Source organism: Falco cherrug, chromosome 4, assembly GCF_023634085.1.
Source record: "Falco cherrug isolate bFalChe1 chromosome 4, bFalChe1.pri, whole genome shotgun sequence".
NCBI classification, from domain to species: Eukaryota; Metazoa; Chordata; class Aves; order Falconiformes; family Falconidae; genus Falco; species Falco cherrug.
The window spans coordinates 13,436,513-13,460,425 of NC_073700.1; the positions used below are offsets into that span (position 1 = coordinate 13,436,513).

The following is a 23,913-nucleotide window of genomic DNA, read 5'->3' on the forward strand; positions in this document are numbered from 1 at the left end:
CACTACGGCCAGAAATGGCTCTTTCTGAATTGCACACTTCCCACTCCCTGGAACAGAGGTGTAGCTTACTTGGCAACTGAGTATCTCTTCATACATATCAGCTCTGCAATACTGTGTCCACGAACTATTTAAACATGGGCCTGACCCAGCTTCCCAAACACAAAAGCAATACATTGCAAAAATCAAAAGAACTGTATCTGATGCTTCCATGAGCTGTCACATCGCCAAGCAACAACATCAGAGCACCTTATATTTTTCCACCGTAATAAAGACAAGTGAAAGGCAGCTTCCTCTTGCAACTCCAGATAATTATGATCTTCAGAATCACTTTGAATTAAAACCTATCATGCAGGCTTTTTTCTTCATGGGGATGATAAAGGATGCAATGAGCTAACCAGTACAAGTAAAACACTGAATCTCGCTCCCCAAGAGCTACCTGTGCTTATCTCTGAGGTTACAGAACTGGCTCCAGCACATATAGGTAGGTTTGTGCTGGGTTATTATGGTTCACACTTGCCAGTCCTGCAAAGCTGTGGCTAATTAACTCCCCACTTCCCTCAGCAGGGGTCTGCATAGGCAGAGGGCCAAGGACAGCAGCCTCAGCACTTCATCCCCAGTAAATGGCTTGAGGCAGCCCGGAGGGCACTGGTCACAGGGCTGAACCCAGCCTAGTGTTGAAGGAGATGGCTGTCTCCGGCTCCAGGGACGTTTCAGGTCTCATCTCCATAGCCCCCGTGTATCAACTGAGGCAGGAAGGATTTTTTGGTTTGGTTTTTTATCAATACCTAAATTTTGACCATGTACTTCTTTATTTAGCCCCAAACCCAACTCTAGGCAGGCCTGAAATCCTGCTGAGCCCTATTTCATTTTTGGCCACAGTGGCCATCCCCCAGCCCACCACAGCCCATGCCAGCTCCAGCCCCGGGTCACACACGGCCATTTCCAATGGGGCACTTGAAGAATTTGGCCTCTGCCTGCCAGAAGCGCTCATTTTCACACACAACTTGAGCACAGGCTGGGAGGTTTCAGCCACCACAAAGCCACGCCAGGCCCTGTAAGCCTTGCTCACTGGCTGCCCTGCGGACACGGCGAGAGGCTCTGAGGCAGAAAGGGCCCATCATTGCTACAGGCAGCCCAGCCGAGGCCGGGCCGGTGTTGCCGGCGGAACCGCACACCCGGGCACCGCTGCTCCGCGCCCGGGCGCCCTGTGGAGCCCCGCGCCCCTCCCTCCGCCATCTTCCCTCCCCAACATGGCGGCGCGGAAGCGCCTGCCTCACCTCACAGCGCTGTCGCAATAGCGCTTCTCCTTTGCTGCGCTTTACGGCAAGACCGCAAAGCGGGGAGGCAGGCGTCCGGCAGGGGCGGCTGCCGGGGGAGCCGGGGCCGCCATGGACCGGAGGAAGAAGCCGCTGGACGTGGCCGCCTCGTCGGTGAGTGGGGGAGCCTGGCCGTGGCCGGGTGCAGCAGCGGAACCCCCCGCCTCCCCGCGGGGGGCTGTCGCGCGGCTTATAATGGTGGAGGGCGGCCGGGCGGGCCGGGCCGGTACAGGCCGTGCGGCTCGGGGCAGGGCGCAGGGCGGCCTTCTGCCCCCCGCCCTGGCCCGGCCGCTGGCCTACGGGGGCTGGCGGGGAGCGCCGTGCCGGGCGGAGCGGGGGCCCCGGTGGCACCTCGGGCCCGAGCCGGGGCCGGGGGCTGCTCCCTCGCCCCCTCCCCGCCCGAACGCGCCGCGGTCTGCGGCTGCCTGTGCCGGAGCTGAATTTGCCCCATCCCTGAAGTAATAATAAAATTAGGGCACGGGAAGGAAATGTGAGTTTATTTCGTGTTTTTTTCTAAGCAACGGGAGGCCCGTGCCTTGGCGGGCTAACCTGGACCCGGAGGGGTGGTGGGATACTGTGCCCCCTGCTCCCCCGGCAGCCTCTGGCAGGAGGCTGCAGCCAAGCGCTGCATTTTCCCAAATAAACAGTTAGTGTCAGCTGTGGGTTGTTGCATACGAAGGATCCAACACTGAATGTTTGGGTGATCGCTTCTAAGTAGTGGGAGAAAAAGGGCTGATTTACAACACTAGCCATCATTCTTACAAGGACCCGAAAAGCAAATGTTTTAGTGTTGGAAGCAAGTTTCCACTTTCCTGATTTAATGTACATCTGTGAAATTTGTCTTCTGACACTTGAAGGGAAAGTGGCACGATATCCTCTTCCAGACTAGGTTTCTTATTGTAATTTCAAGATAATAGCCCTGCTGATGTTTCCTAACAAAACATGAGTGGGTGTTGGTCACGGGTGGCAGTGCTACTTACAAATTTATTAAAAAAAAAAAAAAAAAAGAAGAAAATCTAAAACTATATAAACAGGATATAAAACGGGGAAAAAATATATATTATGAAAGCAAAATTATTTTCTGAGGCAGGATTTTATTCATACCTAACAATTAGAAGCTTCTTTTTCAAAATCAGTAGTGTTATTTCATTAGTCCTTCTCTCGTTGTTTGCTATTGAGAGGCTGGTAAAATCTGTGAGGAATGATGTCTCTCTTATTCCCATTAGGTATGAAAGAATCAAGGATATTGTTGGGGGTTTTTTTAATCCCTAATAATTTGCATTCTTTGGGTTTTATGTATTGTTTGCTGTAAACTTAAGTGATCTTTGTGACCAGATCAGTGCTTCGAAGTTCTGCATAAAAATGCAATCAAATGCTCATATAACTGTAAATGCTGGATTTTTACTAGAAATAGTTATTATTTTATTACAGTAATTGATGCATATGCATGTGATATGTCTCAGTTATTTATTTGTTTATTTTGCTGTTGATGTAGTTAGTGGATCTCAAAGCAGAACTCTTCCGAAAGCAAGAAGAATTCAAGAAAGAAAAGCTACTGAAAGATGCTGGCATCTTTGCGAAGCCCAGAACTTCTAATAAGGTAGAAATGTTTTTCCATGGTTGTTCTTGTCATTCTTTCTCCTTAAAGTAAGGAAGTTCATTTCAAATTGAAACAAATAAATACTCAGAGCTGTGTTACTCTTCAAATGTAAAATCTCCATCACGAGGATGTTCTTTAAATTTCATTTCCAGGTGAGATTCTTGTGCACAGCGGAAAACTTGCCTAATGCTTATGCCCATCTAAATCACCACTTAATCTTCATTCCCCAAGGAGCCACAGCTTTTGTAATTACAGGAGAAGATGTTTCTTTTTTTTCCCCCAAGATTTTCTATGGTTCCCTGAAGGATGGAAGACGAGAGACTCTTCCAGAATCAGTGAACATTCTTGATAAATGCTTTGCTATCTGTTTCTCTACATCGCAGTGTATAATAATGAATTGTCTCTTGTGTTTTACTCTTTACTGCACATTAGGTTTTATTCATTCTGTAGCTTTCTAGTAGTTGAATATAGTATTGCTGCTGTATTTGAAGAACACGCAGCATTTACAGCGTTACGCTGCAAACAGGCAAACTGATTGTATTTTATATCTAAAGCGAAGGTGATAGAGAATAGAAGCAATTCATAGCTTTGTTATTACTTTAGTAATCAGCAAGATTGTTCTTACTAATTTTTTTTAACCTTAAATATCTTTGCCAGAATACATTTTGTCCAATTTCTGAGTGCTTTTTTTTTTTTCCTTCTCAGCCTGTCCTGAGCTATTATATCGTACTGCAATCTCTGTAATTTTAGGACATACTGTCTGTGTCCTGCATCACAGTAGGTATAGTCTCAAGTCATAGAATCGTAGAATTGCTTGGGTTAGAAGGGACCTTAAAGATGATCTAGTTCCGACCCCCCTGCCGTGAGCAGGGACACCTTCCAGTAGACCAGGTTGCTGAAAGCCCCATCCAGCCCAGCCTTGAACACTTCCAGGGACGGTGCATCCACAGCTTCTCTGGGAAGCCTGTTCCAGTGTCTCACCACCCTCACAGTAAAGAATTTATTTCTAATATCTAATCTCAATCTACCCTCTTTTAGTTTAAAGCCATTACCCCTTGTCCTGTCACTACAGGCCCTTGTAAAAAGTCTCTCTCCAGCTTTGTTGTAGACCCCTTTTAGGTACTGGAAGGCTGCTATAAGGTCTCCCTGGAGGCTTCTCTTTTCCAGGCCGAACAACCCCAACTCTCTCAACCCATCTTCATAGGAGAAGTGCTCCATCCCTCTGGTCACCTTCACGGCCTCCCCTGAACTTGCTCCAGCAGGTCCGTGTCCTTCTTATGCTGGAGGCTCTAGAGCTGAATGCAGTACTCCAGGTGTGGTCTCACAGGGGTGGAGTAGAAGGGGAGAATCACCTCCCTCAACCTGCTGATCACGCTGCTTTTCATGCAGCTTTTCATACAGTTGGCTTTCTGGGCTGCAAGTACACATTGCTGGCTCATGTTGAGGTTCTCATCCACTGACAACCCCAAGTCCTTCTCTTCAGGGCTGCTCTCAATCAATTCTCTGCTCAGCCTGTGTTTGTGCTTGGGATTGCCCTGACCCATGTGCAGGATCTTGCACTTGGCCTTGTTGGACTTCATGACGTTTGCACCAGCCTGCTTCTCAAGCCTGTGCAGGTCCCTCTGGATGGCATCCCTCCCCTCCAGTGTGTTGACCACACCACACAGCTTGGTGTTGTCGGCAAACTTGCTGAGGGTGCACTTGATCCCACTGTCCACGTCACCAACAAAGATGTTAAATAGCACTGGTCCCAATACCAACCCCTGAGGAATGTCAGTCATCACTGATCACCACGTAGACATTGAGCCATTGACTGCAACTCTTTGAGTGTGACCATCCTTCAATTCCGTATCCATTCATCAAATCCATGTCTCTCCAGTTTAGAGAAAAGGCTGTCATGCAGGACAGTGTCAAATGCTTTGCACAAGTCCAGGTAGACTTTGCTCTTCCCTTATCCACTAACAGTGTAGCCCCACCACTGAAGGCCACCGAATTTGTCAGGCACAATTAATTTTTCCTTAATGAAGCCATGTTGGCTGTCACCAATTGTCCTCATTTTGGCTGGGATAAAGTTGATTTTCTTCTAAACAGCTGGTACAGTGCTCTGTTTTGGATTTAGTATAGTAACAGTGTTGATAACACGCTGATGTTTTAGTTACTGTTGAGCAGCGCTTACTCCACGTCAAGGACACTTCAGTTTCCCATGCTCTGCCAGTGAGCAGGTGCACAAGAAGCCAGGAGGGGACACAGCCAGGACAGCTGACCCAAACTAGCCAAAAGGATATCCCATACCATGGAACGCCATGCTTAGTGTATAAAATGGGGGGAGTTGGCCAGAGCTGCCAGTCACTGCTCGGGGACCGGCTCAGCATTGCGCAGCAGGTGATGAGCAATTGTACTGTGCATCACTTGTCTTTCCTGGGTTTTATTCCTCTCTGTCTCTCTCCCCTTTTCATTATAGTTGTTGTTGTTGTTATTGGTATTATTATTACTGTTACTGCATTTTACCTTATTTCAGTTATTAAATTGTTCTCTCAATCCACGAGTTTTAAACTTTTTCCAATTCTTTCCCTCATCCCACCAGGTGCTTACTTGGTAAGTGAGCATGGTACTTAGTTGCCAGCTGGGGTTAAAGCACAACACCAGTCACCTCCTTATTTTCCATGTGCCTTAGCATAGTTTCTAGGAGGGTCTGCTCCATCATCCTGCCAGGCACAGAGGTGGGACTGACTGGCCAGTAGCTCCCTGGATCTTCCTTATTTCCTTTTTCAAAAGTGGAGGTTATGTTTCCCCATTTCCAGTCAGTGGGAACTTCACCAGACTGCCATGACTTCTTAAATATTGAGGTGTTATTTAAAAAATCTTTCATGACTGATTCACAAAAGTTTGCATTATGGAGCTGAAATATTTTTTAATCATTACCATTTCAATATTTTTATTTATTTATGTATTTGTTGTTATAAAATTGTACTCTATAGAAACCAAGCATCTGGAACAAACAAAACACAGGAGTTGCAAATCGAGCTGAGAAAGATATTGAGCAGAAGACAGAAGAGGAGCATATATTAGATAAATCAAGGTAACTGTTAGGCTCTGTAAGAAAGGCATGCTGTGTAGAATTTGTTTAGAAAAGCACTAAAGCAAGTTATGCATGTTTTGGACCAGCAGTTCTTATTAGACCAAGCGATAAAACCATCATCAATTTCATGCTCTTTACCAGTAGTGTACAAACTGCATCTCAGCAGTCTCATGCTCTAGGGATAACTGCCCTCACATTATCATGGCTGTCTAAATACGTCAGGTTACTGATTTTTGAACGTCATCTTTAGAATTAAAAGCCAGGGCAGCAATACATTAGAATTCTATAGCAAAGTGTTTCTTGGACTTGACAGAAAAATGGCTCGCTTTTTTCCCCAAGAGTTATGTCATCTTCTAAATGTGTTTGATGTTCAGTAAAATATATGTTGAAAATGCAATTTATAAGCCATTTGCTGTTTCTCTGTAAGCAGTTCCTTGCTCTGCTCTTCAAAATTGTCCTCTACCATTCCAGAAATTAGGTGAGGTTTTCTGTTTAGTTTCTAAGATTTTTCCTTTTGTCTCCCCGCCCCCCCCCCCCCCGGTAAAACAGTATTTCAGTATCCCACACCTGCAAATAATGATCTAGCTTCTAGTGTTTATGACAGACAATAGTAGTTAGATAGAGGTGAAGTACTTGTTACATCATGTTCCTGCCTACTTGACAGACTAAAAATTAATTCTGTATCTTCACTAAAATTATTTTCAGTATAGACTTTGGAACTGGATAACTATGTACCTTCAGAAATGTCAGTTAAGGTTCAATACAAAAACCAGGCATGAGTCAGCTTCTAATAAACATTTCAAGCACTCCTGGAACTTTCCGGTTTGTGTAGCACTGAATTGGTTGTTTTGAACTGTGTTTGGAATTAGTGGGATTGCAATGTTAGTTTTCTTTTTCCTTTTCAGGAAGAAACTAGAAGAGAAAGCAAAGCTCTATGAGAAAATGACAAAAGGCGACTTCCCAGGTGAACAAAACTAGTTTTAAATGAGTTTTTTTTTTTATATATATATAAACTTGTTTGTAAAGTTCACCCTAAAAGTTGGTATTTTTGACTATCTGGTGGTTTACAGCAGCTACACTATGAATTCACTGCTTGTCTTCTTACATGGGAATTTTCTTTTGGAGTTATACGAAGTGATTGGTATGGGTTATTCTGAAAGGGACAAAAAATATACTAGAGAAAATAAAACTATTTTTGAAGGACAGCCTATCCTAGTAAAGCACTATGGGCTTGTTTCACTCATTCATTAAGTGGGTGGAATATGTTCTGGTTTTCCAATACAGAATTTTTGAAAAACAAAATTAATTTATTCTGCATTATGCAGTCTTTGAATTACATTGCTGGTTCTGTCCTGCATTTTAATTTCTGGACCTTTTTGAGGAGTAGAGGAGCAGGAGGGGAGCCTGGCTGGTTCGTATTGACAGTCATGCAGCTAATAGGGTTAGAGAATTTTGGACCAGCAGTTCTCATAAGACCAACCAGTAACAGAGTTAGAGAATTCTAATCTGTCCCTTTCTTCTCCCAAACGTTCAATCCCTTGCAAGAAGTAATTATTAAAATAGAATCCAATTCTCCTTGTGATTAATCTGGAATGTTTTCTTTACTATTGTCCATCTTTGACCATAGGGCCCCACCACTTTTCTCTGTTTTTCTAAAAAGTACTCTAGTGACTGCTTAACTATGGACAACATACAAAATTTTAAGCACCAAAAAATTATTTGAACTGTTACATAACAAACTCTATGCTTCTGAAATAGTTAATGAGCTATGAAATAATATTTTATTATAAACACTGCAACCTTTCCTGTATTGTACACAAACAATTAATTACTTTAAAATACCTTAAAATTTCTATTCAGAAATAGGGGTTATCACTGTGGAGCCATTTGTAGCTCCAAGTTTGTTGGGCACTGAATGAGATTTAAGTAATCCCCAATAGTGTGGTCAAGGGCATTTCTGGCAGCTGAAAAGCTGATTGTGGCTATTTTCTATTGATTTTGTGCTCAGTTCTGTTCTTTTCATGGCTGTGCTCTAAGAATCGATTTTCTGCCTTAGATGAAGAAACTGAGGATTTGTACCTAGTGGATTTCACTCAGAAGATCATAGATAAACAGCACGAAGTGCAGGAACTGTATCAGAGCGAAGCTGCTCAAAAGACTTTAGAAAAAGAAACAGATGATGAGGAAACTCAACCTGAAATGGAAATACCACCACCTGAGAACCCAGATGAAGAATGGTTGGTACTACTGATGGGGCTAAGCTGTCCTGACTAGTCTGCTTCTTGAAAAGTGCATGAGAAAACAATGTTATTCTCCAAAGTATGTGGAGTGGTGAAGAGGTGGTAACATTTTTTCATTTCATCTCTCTTGAAAAGACAGTCCTTCATGTTACTTTCGTTTCCATATAGGTAACACTGCCGTAGAGTCTACATGCAGGATTTTGAGAAACACCAATCAGGAAAATGCACTATAAGTGAGACATTGTAATGTCCTCTCTTTTTCTTGCATAGTTTATGGGAGTTGTGATTGCAGTATTGATACAGTTTTATGCTGTGGTGTCTTGAATTGAAATGTACTTCAGCAAAATTTGGGGGTTTTACTATATCCAGCTTGTCTAAATCATGTGTGACTTACAAAATGAGCAGTCATCATCTTAAAGGAGAGAAACTCTGGTTGTAAAAAGAACACGATTTTCCAGCATTTCTTCCACTGTTCAACTGCAGCACAGCAAATAGTCTATGACATTCCAAGTAACCACTAGTCTTTCATCCAAGATTTAGGAGTAATTATGAAACCAGTCTGACTAAACATTTTACTTGCCCATTTGCTTAAAATGCTTACCGAATAGAGATTTTACTTCTGGCAATTGGTTTATATCAGCAGTAAACTGATACAAAACGGAGCACCCCTGTTCTCCAGTTTATTAAGCCAAGAAAAGATTTGCAATGTAATGTTTCAGAATAAATTGGGAGAATAAATCCAGTAGAGTACCAGAAGACTGCTAGGTTGGAAAGGCAGGTATATCCATTACCAGCATCTTACTGAAATTTAAGATGAAACTGTCTATGAGTGATGGGCTCAAACTGCTTTCTGCTCTTACCACTGTAAAGTATCAGAAATCTAAACTGATAAATTTTACTGTTCACCTGCTGCTTTTCTATCACTGCCTACATCTCACTTCAATGACGTATTAATATTAATATATTGTCCATCTCAGTGAAGCCATATCCTAATGAGGGTATTTGAGTACTAGCATAGTTAATGCTAATTATTCTACAGCCATAGTTACATCTTTACTATGGAGAATGCAGATTTTTTATTTACTGATGTCAGATTATAATAGAAACCAAAGGGCACCAAGTATATACTAAGCTGTAGATATCCTTAGAAATTGTGTAAAAGACTTAACATACTAAAAGCACAGATCTTCAGAAGTCTGTTTTTTGGGGACTAGATTGCCAGTCATGCTTTTTCAGATGTAATACTAATTCTTTAGAATGGGATAATTGAGGCAGCTTGATGCTAAAGAACTTTCTAGCATTACAGGAAAATAAGTATAGCTCCTAACAGCTCTTTCGACAACTGTAAATTAAGTGTTCAGTACTATAAAGAGTTGAATAAGAAGCACAGCATGTCCTTCAAAGGAACATTTTGCTTGCAGTTTAGTTAGCCTTTGTTATGCCACTTGAATGAACACTATCAGCCTATTCTAAATGAGCTTTAGACTGATAAATGAAATATATTGTAGCAATTTCATATCTGCCAGAAGTCAATGCTGCATCATTATTTTCACCGTCGGAAGCAAGTAATAGGCTGTTTTCTTTTGATGTGAAAACTACATGATGTTGCAACTTTTTAACAATTTTTTACACCATCTTATTGCCAAGGCAAACAACTGGCTCAAAGGGAGGCTGAGTAAATGTCTGTGATAAAACTGTCATATGCCCTGTCCAGAAGGTGTGCTCTTAACCTGTGTGTCTGTTAATTGAAAGGTAGAAGAAACTGTCACACATGGAGAGACTGAGAGGTGATGAATACTCTTTGGAATGTGTCACTGCTTCTATCTTCTGGTTAAGAGTTCTGTAAACTTGCAGATGGAAGTTCTGCATCAAATTTCCTTTGCATTTGTTACAGGGTTGATTATGTTGATTTCCTGGGCCGATCTAGACGCTGTATGAAGAAAGATTTGCCAGGTCTACTTAAAATGGATCAGGAACTTCAAGGGAAAAGGTGTGGTTTCTCTAATGGCAGTGCATGTTCCTTGCAGTATTTAACGTACCTTTTCTTTTTTTATGAGAAGGAAGAGAGTTTGTACTTTGTTACCTCATTCTCAATCCAGACATGTTGATGCTACTGCTTTCTCTAGATTTATTTTAGACAAACTTCTGCAGGTTACAACATTGTGCCTTAAAAAATAGACAGAGTAGCTACAGAGGAATTGTGCATGGCTGTGATTTTATCAAAACTTTCTGTTATAAATTGATGTATTATTCCAATGCTTCTACTTTATTTCACCTTGGCAGCTGACTATTTGAAATATGTGGCTGGTGTATTGGTTTTGGAATTGCAACAGAATTGAGACCATGGATATCAAATAACAGCCCAAATAAAATGTTTAATAAACTACTAAGGGACACTTTTTGATGTCAATGCTGACTAAATCTAAAATGTCACTTAGAGAGCATAGTTTGCAGAGAAAAGTTCTAATAAATTGACTTAGCAGTCTCTCAGATACTGGGTGCATCTTTTAAAACTGCGGTCCTGGTATGGAAATTGTATTTTATTATACCTTCCAGAAAATGCCAGAGAAGTGATTCCTGGTTCTCTTTAACCTGGAGACTGATGACAGTCTTTTAGCAATGCCAAATTCATTGTGACATTCAAAGTGAATTTGTTAATCTCCATTTGTTTCTCTTCTGTTAAACAGCTGTTTAACAGCTCTTTTGTTAAAATTATTATAGCAGCAGAGAATTGTTTTAGAAAATAATCTAAAGGCACCTCAAGTAAGTCCTTATTGCTGTTGGAGTGAAAATTCTTTCACAGTAACAACTCAGTAGTGTGTTCTCTAAATTTTAAACATAAGATGGAGAATATGAGTGCTTTGAAATTGCAGTCTCTGAATTGATATGGATGACAGTGAGCAAAACCAGCCTTAGCTAGACAGTAAAAGAAGAAGATCTTGCTGCTTCTCTTGGGAAAACAGAAATATTTCCCATGTTGGGTATTAATATATGGCATGGACTTATAGGGTAATTTAATGGGTTGGTTTTTGTTACTAAAAGTACCTTTCATTTTCTTACATTAAATATGAAATGCTTGTTTCTATATGTGATTGCTAGAATCCCAGCAGATGCCAGTAAAAGTGATTATTTCATCTCGTCGTTCTGTGATTTGATAGTGGTTTCATAAAGCTTCTGAGAAAAGATATGATTAAGTCTTTTAATAACATAATTCTACTAGTACCTTGTTTCAAAGGTAGTTTTGTATTTCTTTCTTCACCGTGTACCATAGTCATCAATGTTGCATCATTAAATGATGCCTGCAGTGATCTGTGTTTTCTAAAAACTGCAACAGTGGATCAGACCAATTGTACTTTCACTGTTTGATGCCGTAAAATTGTAAGTTCTGCTCTGTAATCCCTATCTTTTTTTTTTTTTTTTTTTTTTTTCAATTAGACAAGGTCTTGATGGGAATACTCTTTTATCTGAAGACATGAGAAAAGAACTTCAGAGGCAACAGTGGGAAAAAGAAGAGGAAGAAGCCCTCAGAAAACCCATGGGACCCATTCATTATGAGGACATTCGAGAAAATGGTATACTTCCATACTTTGTGTTGCTTGTCTTTGTATCACCAAAGAGATTAGTTTTAGAGGAATCAAGGGAAAGTTAATTCCTGTGTCTTTATGGCAAAATGTAAGTATGTCTTAAACAACATAAGTAATAACCATCCAAACTACCAGTACATAAAATCTAGATTTATTTTTTCTCAAATGTAATTTTTCAAATTTCAGTACCTCCTACTTGTGTTCTCCTTTGTGAAGCTTCACTTCATGCATCATCTAAAACAAGCCCTTTTTAGCCATCTAAAACTAATGTGTGTATTGTTGGGAGTAATTCTGTGCCTGAAAGCAGGATGCATGGTACTTGCAGTTACTGTCAATTATGAACTGAATGTAACTTAAAATCTACTGATTTTCTTCTTCTTTTCAGAGGCCAGGCAGCTTGGTGTTGGTTACTTTGCCTTTTCTCGTGACAAAGAACTTAGGAATAAACAACGGGCAACACTGGATATGCTAAGAGAGCAGGTATGAGCTTAATGAGCAAATTAGGGTACAAGGAAATTTAGTTTCAGTGGTCACTGTCGTTGATTTGTTGTCTTAAGTCTTATACTAGGTGATACCTGCAGCTGACTCCCCCAAAAATTTGGCCTCTTTTTCCCTATTGAAACATGGTACTTGATAAGGATTGCTTGTAGTTGTTTAGTGAAGGAAGATATGTGGTTGATTATAATAGCAAAGGAAGATTAATTCATGTTTTTCTTTGCTGTTAAGACACTTGATCAGAGAACTAAACGTGAACAGTTAAAAGAAAAAAGGAAGGCAGCTCTAGATGCAAGGCTGTCTAAACTTCGAGCACGGAAGATTAAGAAGTTAAGGGAAGCTGGATTAGAGGAAGAGGCAGAAAAATTGGAGAAAGGAGGTATGATCTGCTGCCTTTTGAAGTTAATATTTGCTATTTCATCTTGTACTTGACTGAGGGACAGGCACGCTCTAATTGATTTAGGTTTGGACATTCAATGTATTGCTATTATGTGTTCTATATATGCAATTAGTATAACTGCTAAGATAGTGAGAGTTCATATAATTGTGTGTACGTGTAAAATCATGCCAGAAAGAGCTTAATAATGCGGGTAGAAATGTTGTATGTAGATTGTAGATTTTTTTCGATTCACACCTGACAGCAGGAAATATGTGCGTTAATTATGCAGGCTAAGATTAGAGCTGATGAAATTTTACTGTCTTTTTTTTTTTTTTAGGATGAGGTAGAATAAAACACAGTAACAAGTTAGTTTCGGTATCATACACTCTTACAGTTTCAGTACAGTCTGTAAATTGGACGTAAAGCTGACTTTAGGATTTAGGAGGATGATTTTGAGTTGTAGTCCCATCTGCGCTGTCTCCCTCATGACACTGCTAGTCGACTTGTACTGTCCGCCTCCCACTGTAAAATATAGCTAATATTTCACTGTGTCAGAATTCTATGCGAGTGATTAATTGTGAAGTGTTCTGGAAACAAAGAACAGTAATGTGCCACTGCTAACTGTTACTGTTGTTCAGAAGAATAAGAATGCAAATTGTTTTCTCCAGTATGAAATGGAGCTATCATGCTGATGTTCTTAATTTACGTAAATTTTCTAGCTTTGATATGACACTCAGCACATTCCTTTTTGTGTTATTAGGCAATAGATTTTCCACAGTCTTTTTGATACAACTAGAAAGCTAATAGTGTTTCTTGGTAGATAATCAGGAAGCGTTATCTGGCTTACCTGTTATCTTTTCTGAACTAATATGCAAGAATTAGAAAACTTAAAAACATCACCTTCCCACTTAGATGCATTTCATTATTAGAATGAAATTAGATAACTAGTATGAGCTTTATAAATGCAAATAACTCTTGCTTCCTATTCCTCTTATGCGGTTCATATAGATTTTATCCTGTTACTAACAAATACTGTCTCTTTCTGTAACATAGAGGTGAAAGGTGTCACTGAGGAACCAGAAGCTCCCAGAGTTACTGCAGCAAGCAGAAAGGTAGAGGTTGTCATCCAGGAGAGAAGAGATACAAAGCCTGGAGTGCCTTATGTCCGAGAGTGGGATAAAGGCAAAGGTAAGGAAATGTAGATTCAGAAACATTGTTCATAAGCAGTGTGCATGCTACTACTTTCATTTCCATTTTTGTTTTGCGACAAAGTACGGTAAGACTGAGAAGTGACAAAATACTTTCTCCCTTTGTATTCATGAATCTCTGGTGTCTGTTGCGGTGACTGACAAGGCATGCCTTAGTGCCAGTGCTGCTATAATGTCCCCATAATCTTTTTCTTCTATATGAGTTACTCCGTTTCTGGATGATCCAGAGAGATTGACAGAATGACAAATTTCATAGTTCATAAGATTTACTGTCTTTCAGCGTGATCTTTTCTTGATGTATTCCTGTAGTTCATGCTGCATGATGGCAGGATGTATTACACTGAAACTGGTACAGGACAGAGCTAAAAAGTGATGCAGGCAGAGACCGCTTCAGTGCCAATGTCCCATCTTGAAGCATCTTCCTTGTCACATCAAGTGATGACTGACTTCCAGATTGTTCCCAAACCCATTAACTCATTTTGGACCATTAATCTAAGCTCACACACATTCTTGTTGTCTCATGCCTGACTTCTTAGTAAAAGCAGACAAGGAATAGGCAAAGCACAAAAATGATGTCCACCTTCTTCAGTACTCCTGTAAGAGCAGCGTTCCTGTTCTGTGCAATACTGATATTTCCAGCTTCTTTTTACTTGTCACAGTCCCTTTGTGTTCAGTTAATGAACATAACTGTTAGGGGAAACTCTGACATTTCATTAAACCCCAAAACTTTCAGGTCCTATTAGTTAAATCTTTATCCTGCTTGACACTAGTTTTTTCCCTGCTTCTGAGGAATCCTAGTATCTGACTGACTTCCAAGCAGCACTGTACTATGCAACAAATATTATGCTCAGAAAGCAGACAGCTTACTCTAAAATGTGAAGTAAAATAGCTGTGGTTCACTGAACATAAATGTAACACAACCATCTAAATTAGAATAAGGAGGGATAAACAGAACTTGCTCTTAGATGTTTTCCTCCTTACTGTTTCATGGTTTTTTATATTTTTACCAAAGCAAAGGAGGAAGTCCTGCTCTGATTGGGGTTCTATTTTGCTACATGAGGCAAATGTGTAGCCCTTCTATATCACAATTTTCTGCTTAATTTCTTACAGAAGTCTTGGTAGAAATGAATACTGAAAAGAATTTCACTGGTTTTAGAGACTAGGTTTGGGAGACATTTTCACAGTAGGTTTTGGGGATATCTTTTTAAAGTGTGGTGATCTTGAGCTGTCATTCCATTGCAGTCCCTCAGAACTATTTTTAATCAGAAATAAGCAGCTGTCACAGTAACTAGAATATCTACCGCTTCTGTTGAAATAAAGAAGTTACTGGGTTTCGCCTATGCCCGCTAGAGATAATCTCATCATCTCCATCTTCTCATAACTAAGCTCTTAATGCTATGATTGGTTTGCATTGTGATTCACCCATAACTAATTAGTCATTCTTTGTAACCAATGACCACATTGTTAAAGGATCTTAAAGTGACTAGGATGATTATACAGAGGATGGTAGTTATCTTTAATGCTCAATGCTTTTGTTCCTGCTCTGTAATGAAAGTGAACTGTCAGCTTAGCCAGCAATCTAGTACTAGATGAAAAAGTAGCTTCAAATGGCTTTTCAGAGCTGCATCTTCTCCGTTTCCTCATTTCTTTTCTCTCCTTTCTGATGTGATCTTCAGACCCTGAAATCTGTATTCAATCTACCATTTTTCCTGTTTCTAACAGAACTGATGTTTGGACAGTGGTCAAAGAAACAGGAAGAACTCAGGGATGAGCGAGATCCAGAATTTGCACCACCTTCTGATTACTTTACGGGACAAAAAAAAGATGATAATTACAGAAGTCAGAATTTGAACAGTCCTGAAACCTCATCTGAAAAACTGGAAACAGAGAAAATGCAAAACCAACAGACGCCATCAGTGCAGGCTAACAGCAGCAGTGTTGAAGATGTGCCACCGTCACTGCAGGCTTACAACAGCAATGTTCAAGACGAGTCGGCATCAGCAGAGGCCTGTGGCAGTGACACTCAAGATGTGCCATCATCAGCGGAGGATGACAGCAGTGATGATGAGGGTACGCTGCCATCAGCACAGGCTTATGGCTATGGCGCTCAAGGTGGGCTGCCATCCATGCAGGTTTACGGCTATGGCGCTCAAGATGTACTGTCATCAATGCAGGCTTACGGCTATAGTGCTCATGATATGCCATTTCCAATGCAGCCTTACGGCTACGGTGCTCAAGGTATGCTGCCACCAATGCACACTTACGGCTACAGTGGTCACGATATGCCCTTTCCAATGCAAGCTTACGGCTATGGTGCCCAAGATGTGCCCCCAGGAATGCAGGCCTGTGGCTGCGGCGCTCAAGATGTGCCCCCAGGAATGCAGGCCTGTGGCTGCAGCGCTCAAGATGTGCCCCCAGGAATGCAGGCCTGTGGCTGCAGCGCCCAAGAGGTGCCACCAGCAGCACAGGCCTGTGGCTGCAGTGCCCAAGAGGTGCCACCAGCAGCACAGGCCTGTGGCTGCAGCGCCCAAGAGGTGCCACCAGCAGCACAGGCCTGTGGCTGCAGCGCCCAAGATGTGGCATCTTCAGTGCAGACCAACAGCAGTGACACTCAAAATCAGGAACCACTTTACCAAAGTTTAGATGATATGCTGTCTTATTACAGACAAGTGACTTGAACTGAGCGAAAAAGAAAGCAAGAATTATGATATAAAGGACTGAAATAGAATTATCTTCTTGGCAAGAATGTGATTTTCCCACATCTGGGAAAAAAATATTCTGTAAGTAGATCCAAATAAATCTCCTGGAGACGTAAGCTGTTTTACATCACAGCTGCCCTTTTGCGCTGTTGGTTCTTCCCCCGCCCACCCCACCCCCCCAAAAAATTTTTTAAAAAGTATGTGCTTTTTTTGGCAGTACTTAGTTTAGTACATACTTCATTTTAACACTTTGCCACTTAACACCTGAACTCTGGGGTATGTTAATGGTTTTCTTTCAAAAGATGAACTCTTCCTTTATTCTGTCACTCCCCAGCTAGCTTCTAATTTAGAGGTACTACAAGTTCAGTGATATCTGTAGAAACAGTATTGAAATGCAAGGCCCTCTGCTACTAAATACAGAACAGTTTTAGGAAATTTGGTACCTGCTTAATTTCCCGCCTTTAGGAAGTGCAAAATAGTATCTAGTGAATAGTGGTGGTTCACATTCTGTGTTCCTGAGGTCTGTAGATAACTCGTAATTCTGTGAAGGAAAATTAGAGTGGAGAGAGGCACTGCAGAAATAATAAGTGGTGATGGTTAGACTAAGAATCAACACTTCACTGAAGTACAAGCCTTGACACCTGAAATTACTGTCTTACCGGTTTAGAAAATGCTCTCGTAATTCTCCAACTGCATTTTTCTTGCATCATCTGTTGTATTTATGGCTTTCTTTAATACTTTTTTCAAAAAACTGTGATATTGGAGTTGTCATATATAAAAGCAGACCAATCTAACAAACAAGCTTTTATTTCAAAATTTTAGTAAACAAGAAAAATGCTTATTTACCATGTAGAGTATTTTATTTCTGAAGGTAATTTAGATACCCCCATTTGTGTTTTAAAAGCTCATACAAAGATAAGGCCTAGAAAAGGAGGTTAGAGTGGGCAATGTCATGGATTGTCTGAAGTTGTCACAATGGTGAACATTTGAACAAAACGGTGAACTAGCCAAAGAGACAGAGATGATGTGCTACTCTTGCATGCTTCAGTTGGATCTCAGGCTGCTTTGCGAAGCCTGGTGAACAGCACATGCATTCAAGGCGACTATGCAAACTCAGCAACATGCAGAACACATTCACTGTCCTCAGACTCTGTTTTAACCTCAGCTAGTAAACACTCTTCCACCTCTCCTCTCTCCTGTATCGCTGGCTTTTGCACAGGAATTTGCGGAGCAGGAATAACACCCTACAAGAGCACTAGTGGTACCATTTAAAAGGCAAAAAATACCCCAGTCTTTTATCCTTACCAAAAGGTTAAGAGACTGGAGCTTTATGATAACTTTGGGTTTCTGTTTCTCTCAGACCTAGAACTTGAGGATAGTGTGGCACTAATAATGGCCACATCCACCTGCAGTGCACAGAAAGCTTAGCAGCTGATACTGACCTGAACTCAGCTGTTGCATGTGGTGTTAGGGCATATATTTCTTCCTTTGTTTGAATCTTTTAAGTATGAATAAAGAACCTGAAAATAAATGATCGTATACTAATGACTAAAAGGAAGAGGATGATGTTAGAAACACATCTGTTTTTACTAAATGTGACAGCATCAATGCAGGTTTTTGCCCTCATTAAGTTTGGTACAATTTCAGGTTAGTCAACACCCATGAGATGGCAATGTCAGTGTGTGAGGTGGGGCAGAATTGGTTTCCAGCTTAGAAATACTGCTTTTTTTAAAGCAGGTCATGCATTTAGAAGTATTTTATGAAATCTATTGGAAAAACAATCCCTTTTGACCAGAGATGCTTTAAGTAATCCATATTTAAATTTCATAGCAAGAAAGAATTTAGTACGGTATTTTCTTGGTTCCTGCAAATAAACTCAGACGAATGAGAGATTCTGCTGTTTGAAAGAAACTGGAAAAAAGATTTAAAAAACTAACAAGTATTTTTTATCTTTGAAAGCTCGTAACTTAGAAACCACTATAATGCCTTTGGAAAACGAGAGCCCAAATGGTATCGTTGCAGTTTGGGGAAAAGGGAAATGGAAGATGGAAACTGGTGGAGCTGCTAAAGGTTGCAAAGGAATTACTAGTCCATGCTGAGTTAGACTCAGGAGCTCTTGTGGTCGAACTGGTGTTTTAACTCTGTATTAGGTTGTGTTCCTTTTTCTAATGTTTTGTTTGTTTGAGGCAGCTGTGGGAGGCAGGATCAACTGGAACATAAAAGCATGAGAAACTCCCCAGAGTGTTTTGAAGCTTGTTGAGCAGTGCAGTGAAGCATTTTAGGATGTTTTGGGTTGTGTACTTCAAGCTTTCTTAACCACTCTCAGTCTAGAATTGCAGTACATTACAATTATTTATTAATTAAGCCTCAGAATATTATTCTGAAGTAAGATAATATCACTATCCCCATTCCTCAGAAAGGAAAAGAATGTCTTATGCAAGGTCTGCAGCAGAGCAGAAGTTCAGTCCCAGTTCTCCAGGCTGGCTGATTTATGCTAGAGAAGTTTCATACTGAAGACCTTGCATGGATCAGTATGTGGAAGTTATTCAGAGTAGGCTATGATTTCCTGGGAGCTGAACTAACTCCAAAGAGTGGGCAAAGTACTTTAAAACGTTAGGGCTTGACTTGAATTCATTATGACAATCATACCCTTAAATGAATTTCCCTGAAGACAATATTTGTATTTATTCCGCTACTATTCTAATCATTGACATTCATTTCCTACTGCCTTCTGGGCTTTGTTTTTTCTGTGCCCTTCAGACTGTGGGTAATTTTATGTATATATGTGATTTAGGAGCTACATTGTCTTTGCATTAGTTTAACACTGAGCTGGAGCTGTGCTAAGGAATGAAATGCCATTTATTATATCGCATTATGTAAAAAGATACAATCAAAGTGTTCCTTTGTTCAGCTTCATTTCCATAGCCTAATATTAAACACAGGAGGACTCTTGGCCAGGAAGGCAGTTCAGTGTCTACATTAAACTAAAGCCTATTGAGAACAGCTCTCCCACAGCAGTGATCTGTCGCTTTGCCATTTGGTCTCCTTCCCCCTTGTCTTGATTTTTGGCTGAAATGCTTTTGCATATTCTCTCATGCTGTGGAGCACACATTTCTATTCAATCTCACTCCTTATCTCACTCAGACCACCTCAAGTTACCTTCACTATAACTGGCAATATCATTCATTTCATTTAGTAATTCCTGGGGCAAACAATTGCTTATTGATACGCTGCCAAGGTTATATTTCTCTCATATTCTAGCCAGATCTAGAGGATGTTTCCCCTGCAAGTTACCTGCTTTGACACCAGCAGAAAATGGGTGTGCACTTGGGCTATGTTGGTAAGGATCTGCCACCATCAGTATATGACTGATATAAGTAAAGCAAGCTTGTACTTTCGCTCTTTGAGTGTGCAGAGTTCTGGGTACACTGAATTCTGGAATATGGTTGCATTTCATGTATTGAAACTGAGCTCTCTTACCAGTGGTGGCTCATGTTGCTCTCAGTGTTCTGCACTGAGCTGGGAGCATTCCCTGGCTCTTGGGCAGCATATCTGAGGCAGCTTTGTCTTACGTCTTTGCATGAATATTTTCCCGATACACAAGTTATCTTTGTCCAAAATGCAGAAAGCGTACAAGCATGCTTGAATTTCAACCTTCACCTGCTCTATCTGGCTAGCAGGACTCAATCTGATCTCCAGAGAAGTACCCTTAGAGAAAACAATTTTCTCTGTGTCACCAATGGCTGATTTTCACCCCCTTGGAAAGCAGCAGGGATCTGGATCTGACTGAACCGCTAGCATGTCAGCTAAGGCTGCTAGAAGGGGTAAACGGTATCCGTCTGCAACTCTGTAATGTTAGTGGCAGATTCTGTATCGGTCACATTGTCCTCATTAACTTTTTAATACAGATAGCTCTCCAAATTCTTCGATGTCCAGGAGGCCTTGCCCTGATACCAGTTTTATCAGTAGCTCTAAGCTTGTTAAAACCTAGTCCTGCTAGACCCTAATGTCTCCTGTCTTGTAGTAAACTTGGACCAAGATCTTTCCTCCTTTCCCTTTTTTTGGCCTGTTGCAATTTTGTCTAAAATTTATGCCCAACCTTAATCCCTAAGACCTAAGGTACTGACTTTGCATCTTGAAGAGGTTAAACAGAGGCAAGAACAAATGTAAAAATGTACCAGAAGTTGGTTAACATACAGATGACTGGATTAATTTAGCCCTCTGTCAAAGATATAGCCTCAAGCAGGCCATAGAAACTTGAACTTTCATAAAAATTCAATTGAAATTTAGCAGTTCTAGCTGGAAGTTTACTTTGTAATTAAAGAAGTGCTTTGCTTGCTTTCTCTAATTCAACCAAATAAAATTCTGTTTTCACAGAGAAGTAAATACTGTCCTTAGTAAGCATCTAAGGAAGAGAAAGAACTCCTATATGTCTTCTGGAAAGCTTAAAATTAGTTTAGCTTCATCTAAAGAGAAGGATCCAGAGGCAGCACAAGATGCTGCTCTGGTGTGGTGCTGCCAGCCCAGCCACTAACTTATGTCGTGATTTAAGTTGAGACACAGAGGTGCCTGGTCGTGGTCAGCCAGCAGCACACTCAGTTATTAATGTGCTTTGACCTTTAAGTACAAAGTGAGTGAAACCTTACATATATTTATGGTAACATGGGCTTTTGCTGACAGAAGTGTATGACTGTAACTGCTGCATTACCTAGCCTTCCAGCTCACATTGGAGCTGCAACCAGAATTCAGAGGATGATCATTCTGCTTGTATCACTCAAGAGAGACTTCTAGCCTTTAACCAGAGGTGCTAACACCATTCAGCACTTATCCTGCATTGCTCTAGGTGCTCCTTTCACTTGGACCTGTGTAAATCACCTGAATTTATTAACATAGGTTGTGGAGTGTCTTAATGCTCGGGTAAGAAATCCAGGGTAGTTTTGTCAAAGACACCAAGGAGCCAATCTACCAACCTAGTGCATAACAACTGAAGTTTCATCTTTTATCCTAACAATCTCTTCCCTCATTGTTTACCCTTAGACCTTCCTTGATGTTTATGAGGGCATTTTCCCCTGGTTTTCCCTTCGCTGCACCACTGAGGTGGCTGCAAGTCTAAGGCTGTAACATTCAGGAACACCAGGGGTCTTCTCCCTGACAGCATGCAGGGCTACTCCTCTCTCCAGGACCACCAAATTCACACCAAAGCTGATACTCCTAAAGCCTGAAAGAACATGTAACTGTGTTTTTAGCCCCAAAAAAGGACCACCACACTGCACCGTCTTCTAGAAGACCCAGCTCCCCCCAAAATGGGTATTTTAACTCCTGCACAAAGAGCATTCAGAAAACCATTAACATAAGCCATCAGAGCCGGTGGGATGCTGTGCCAGAAAAATGAAGCGGGCTGCGGTCCTTGAAGGCCTCCACGACAAGCCGTGCCCCGTGCCAGCTCCGGCAGCGCCTCAGGGTCGGGCTGCGCCTCAGAGCGGGGAGCGCCTCAGGGGGCGGCAGCGCCCCAGGGGGAGCGGTGCCTCAGGGGCGGGCGGTGGCGCGTCAGGGGCGGGCGGTGCCTTAGGGGCGGGCGACGCCTTAGGGGCGGCTCCGGCAGCGCCTCATTGGCGGGCGGCGCCTCTGAGGGGGCAGAGCCTGAGGGAGGGGGCAGCGCCTCATTGGCGGGCGGCGCCTGAGGGGCGGGGGCAGCGCCTCATTGGCGGGCGACGCCTGAGGGGCGGGCGGCAGCGCCTCGGGGAGGGGGCAGCGCCTCATGGGCGGGCAGCGCGGCCCGCGGCGGGAGAGCGCTGGGAAGGCCGCCTCTGTGGGGGGTCCGGCCGCTCCGAAGGAAGTCACCGGCAGCTTGCCATCACAGGCGGAGCCCCCGCATACCAGCGCCTCTCTGACCAGGCTACACACGTCCCGGCTGGTGGGAGAGGCGCCCGGCCGCAGGGGCCCGGGGGGCCGCGCCCGCCCTCGCACAGTGGCACCTCCCGCCGCACGGCGCATGCACAAGGGCAGCGCACGGCTCGGCCGCCCCACGGACAGCCGGGGGCAGCGCACGCAGTCCAAGCTTGGGCCCGGTCACCGGTGGCCGGAGCCGCGCGGAGCCGCACCGCCGCTGCGCAGGGAGCGACCCTTCCCCGCGGCGGGCGCGGCCGGCGGGGAGCGCTGCGCGTGCGCTCGCCGCACACCTGAGATCGCAGGCCCGGAGAGCAGCGGGCGGTGAGCAGCGGGGCGCACGCGCGGAGCTGCCCTCCGCCGCGCTGCGGAGCCGCTCATGGCCGCGGGGGGGCGCTGCAACCTGCGTGGTGCTGATGGGGTGCCAGGCCCTGCCTAATGGCGGGGCCAGGGCTAATGGCGGGGCACGGCCTGCCCCAGCTTCGTCCAGGCGTCGTGGGCACCTGCCATCCCAGCCCTGCAGAGACAGGGCCTCGTGTTCCAAGAGGATGACGAATGGTGCGTCCCCTGAACACCCTACCCTCAGCACATAACGCCCCCGGCCCTCTAGAATGACCTCCTTTTAACACAGAAACCCTCTCAGCAGCACTTTGTGTGCTGACAACCAACATCCGTGGCCTGTTCTTTATGAGCCCAGAATGTGGCTTTGCGTTTGCCATGCCTCCCCACAGATGCAGCCAAAGAACCTTGCTGCTTACAGAAGCAATCCCTGCTTGCAGCGAACGGCTGCCTTTCCTGACATGGGAGCAGTCTGCATCCCGCTCAGGTAGGAAGTGCTCTACATTCATTCTTTCACTATTAACTCCTGCCTTTGGAGCATCACATCCGTTCCTTGAAGTTTCCATACCCAGCATACTGGCGCTGCTATTCATTTCAAAAATTAAGTTGTAGTCGCGTAAGCACTGTTCACCTCTCTGCCCCCTCAAAGGCACTGCTGCAACTGTAAAGGAGCCGTGATGTTGTCAGTATGCAGAAGCTGAAGGAAAACTAAGTGTAGGTGACTAAGACAAAGGCAAGTGTAGGTTCAGCAGTCACTGGGACTATAGGGCATAGCACCACAGTGTACTTGAGTAGTACAATATGAAAATTGTTTGGGATAGTGGTTGACCCAAAGGTAACCACTTTGCTGGCAACAGAAGTACAATCCAGCCTTTTCAGAGAAAACTTTTAGCTCTTTCAAGAGCAGGCGCTGATACAGCCACAGCTTGGACAACTGCAGCCATACCTAAGCCTCCAGATCAAAACTGCAGATTTTAACACTCGAGCCCTGACTCCCGTTGTCAAAAGACAGCAGAAGTTGAAATTTATTCTCACAAATGACTACCAAACCACCAGATGCACTCGGGCTACACAGGGTCACAAATGGT

At 42.8% G+C, this 23,913-nt stretch overlaps 1 protein-coding gene across 2 annotated transcripts; it reads left to right on the top strand.

The window, feature by feature from the left end:
* Window positions 1-1,319: 1,319 nt before the first annotated feature.
* Window positions 1,320-16,730, top strand: CCDC174 (coiled-coil domain containing 174). Of its 2 annotated transcripts, XM_055709142.1 has the most exons (11): window positions 1,320-1,430; window positions 2,812-2,916; window positions 5,895-5,995; window positions 6,901-6,959; window positions 8,052-8,232; window positions 10,130-10,225; window positions 11,671-11,807; window positions 12,205-12,299; window positions 12,546-12,693; window positions 13,747-13,881; window positions 15,624-16,730. In XM_055709142.1, exons 1-11 carry the CDS (start codon window positions 1,389-1,391, stop codon window positions 16,577-16,579), a joined length of 2,055 nt encoding a protein of 684 aa, XP_055565117.1. In that variant the 5' UTR covers window positions 1,320-1,388; the 3' UTR covers window positions 16,580-16,730. The 2 variants fall into 2 exon arrangements, with proteins under 2 accessions (XP_055565117.1, XP_055565118.1); XM_055709143.1 differs by lacking the exons at window positions 1,320-1,430; window positions 2,812-2,916 and adding an exon at window positions 5,092-5,298.
* The last annotated feature ends 7,183 nt before the right edge of the window (window positions 16,731-23,913 follow it).

What these genes read in the sequence shown, in the direction of transcription:
- CCDC174 (XM_055709142.1), top strand. Translation starts at nt 1,389, where the DNA reads ATGGACCGGAGGAAGAAGCCGCTGGACGTGGCCGCCTCGTCG. An exon ending in GAGAACCCAGATGAAGAATG is followed by an intron (nt 8,233 to 10,129) that starts GTTGGTACTACT and finishes CATTTGTTACAG; the next exon opens with GGTTGATTATGTTGATTTCC. An exon ending in TGAGGACATTCGAGAAAATG is followed by an intron (nt 11,808 to 12,204) that starts GTATACTTCCAT and finishes TCTTCTTTTCAG; the next exon opens with AGGCCAGGCAGCTTGGTGTT.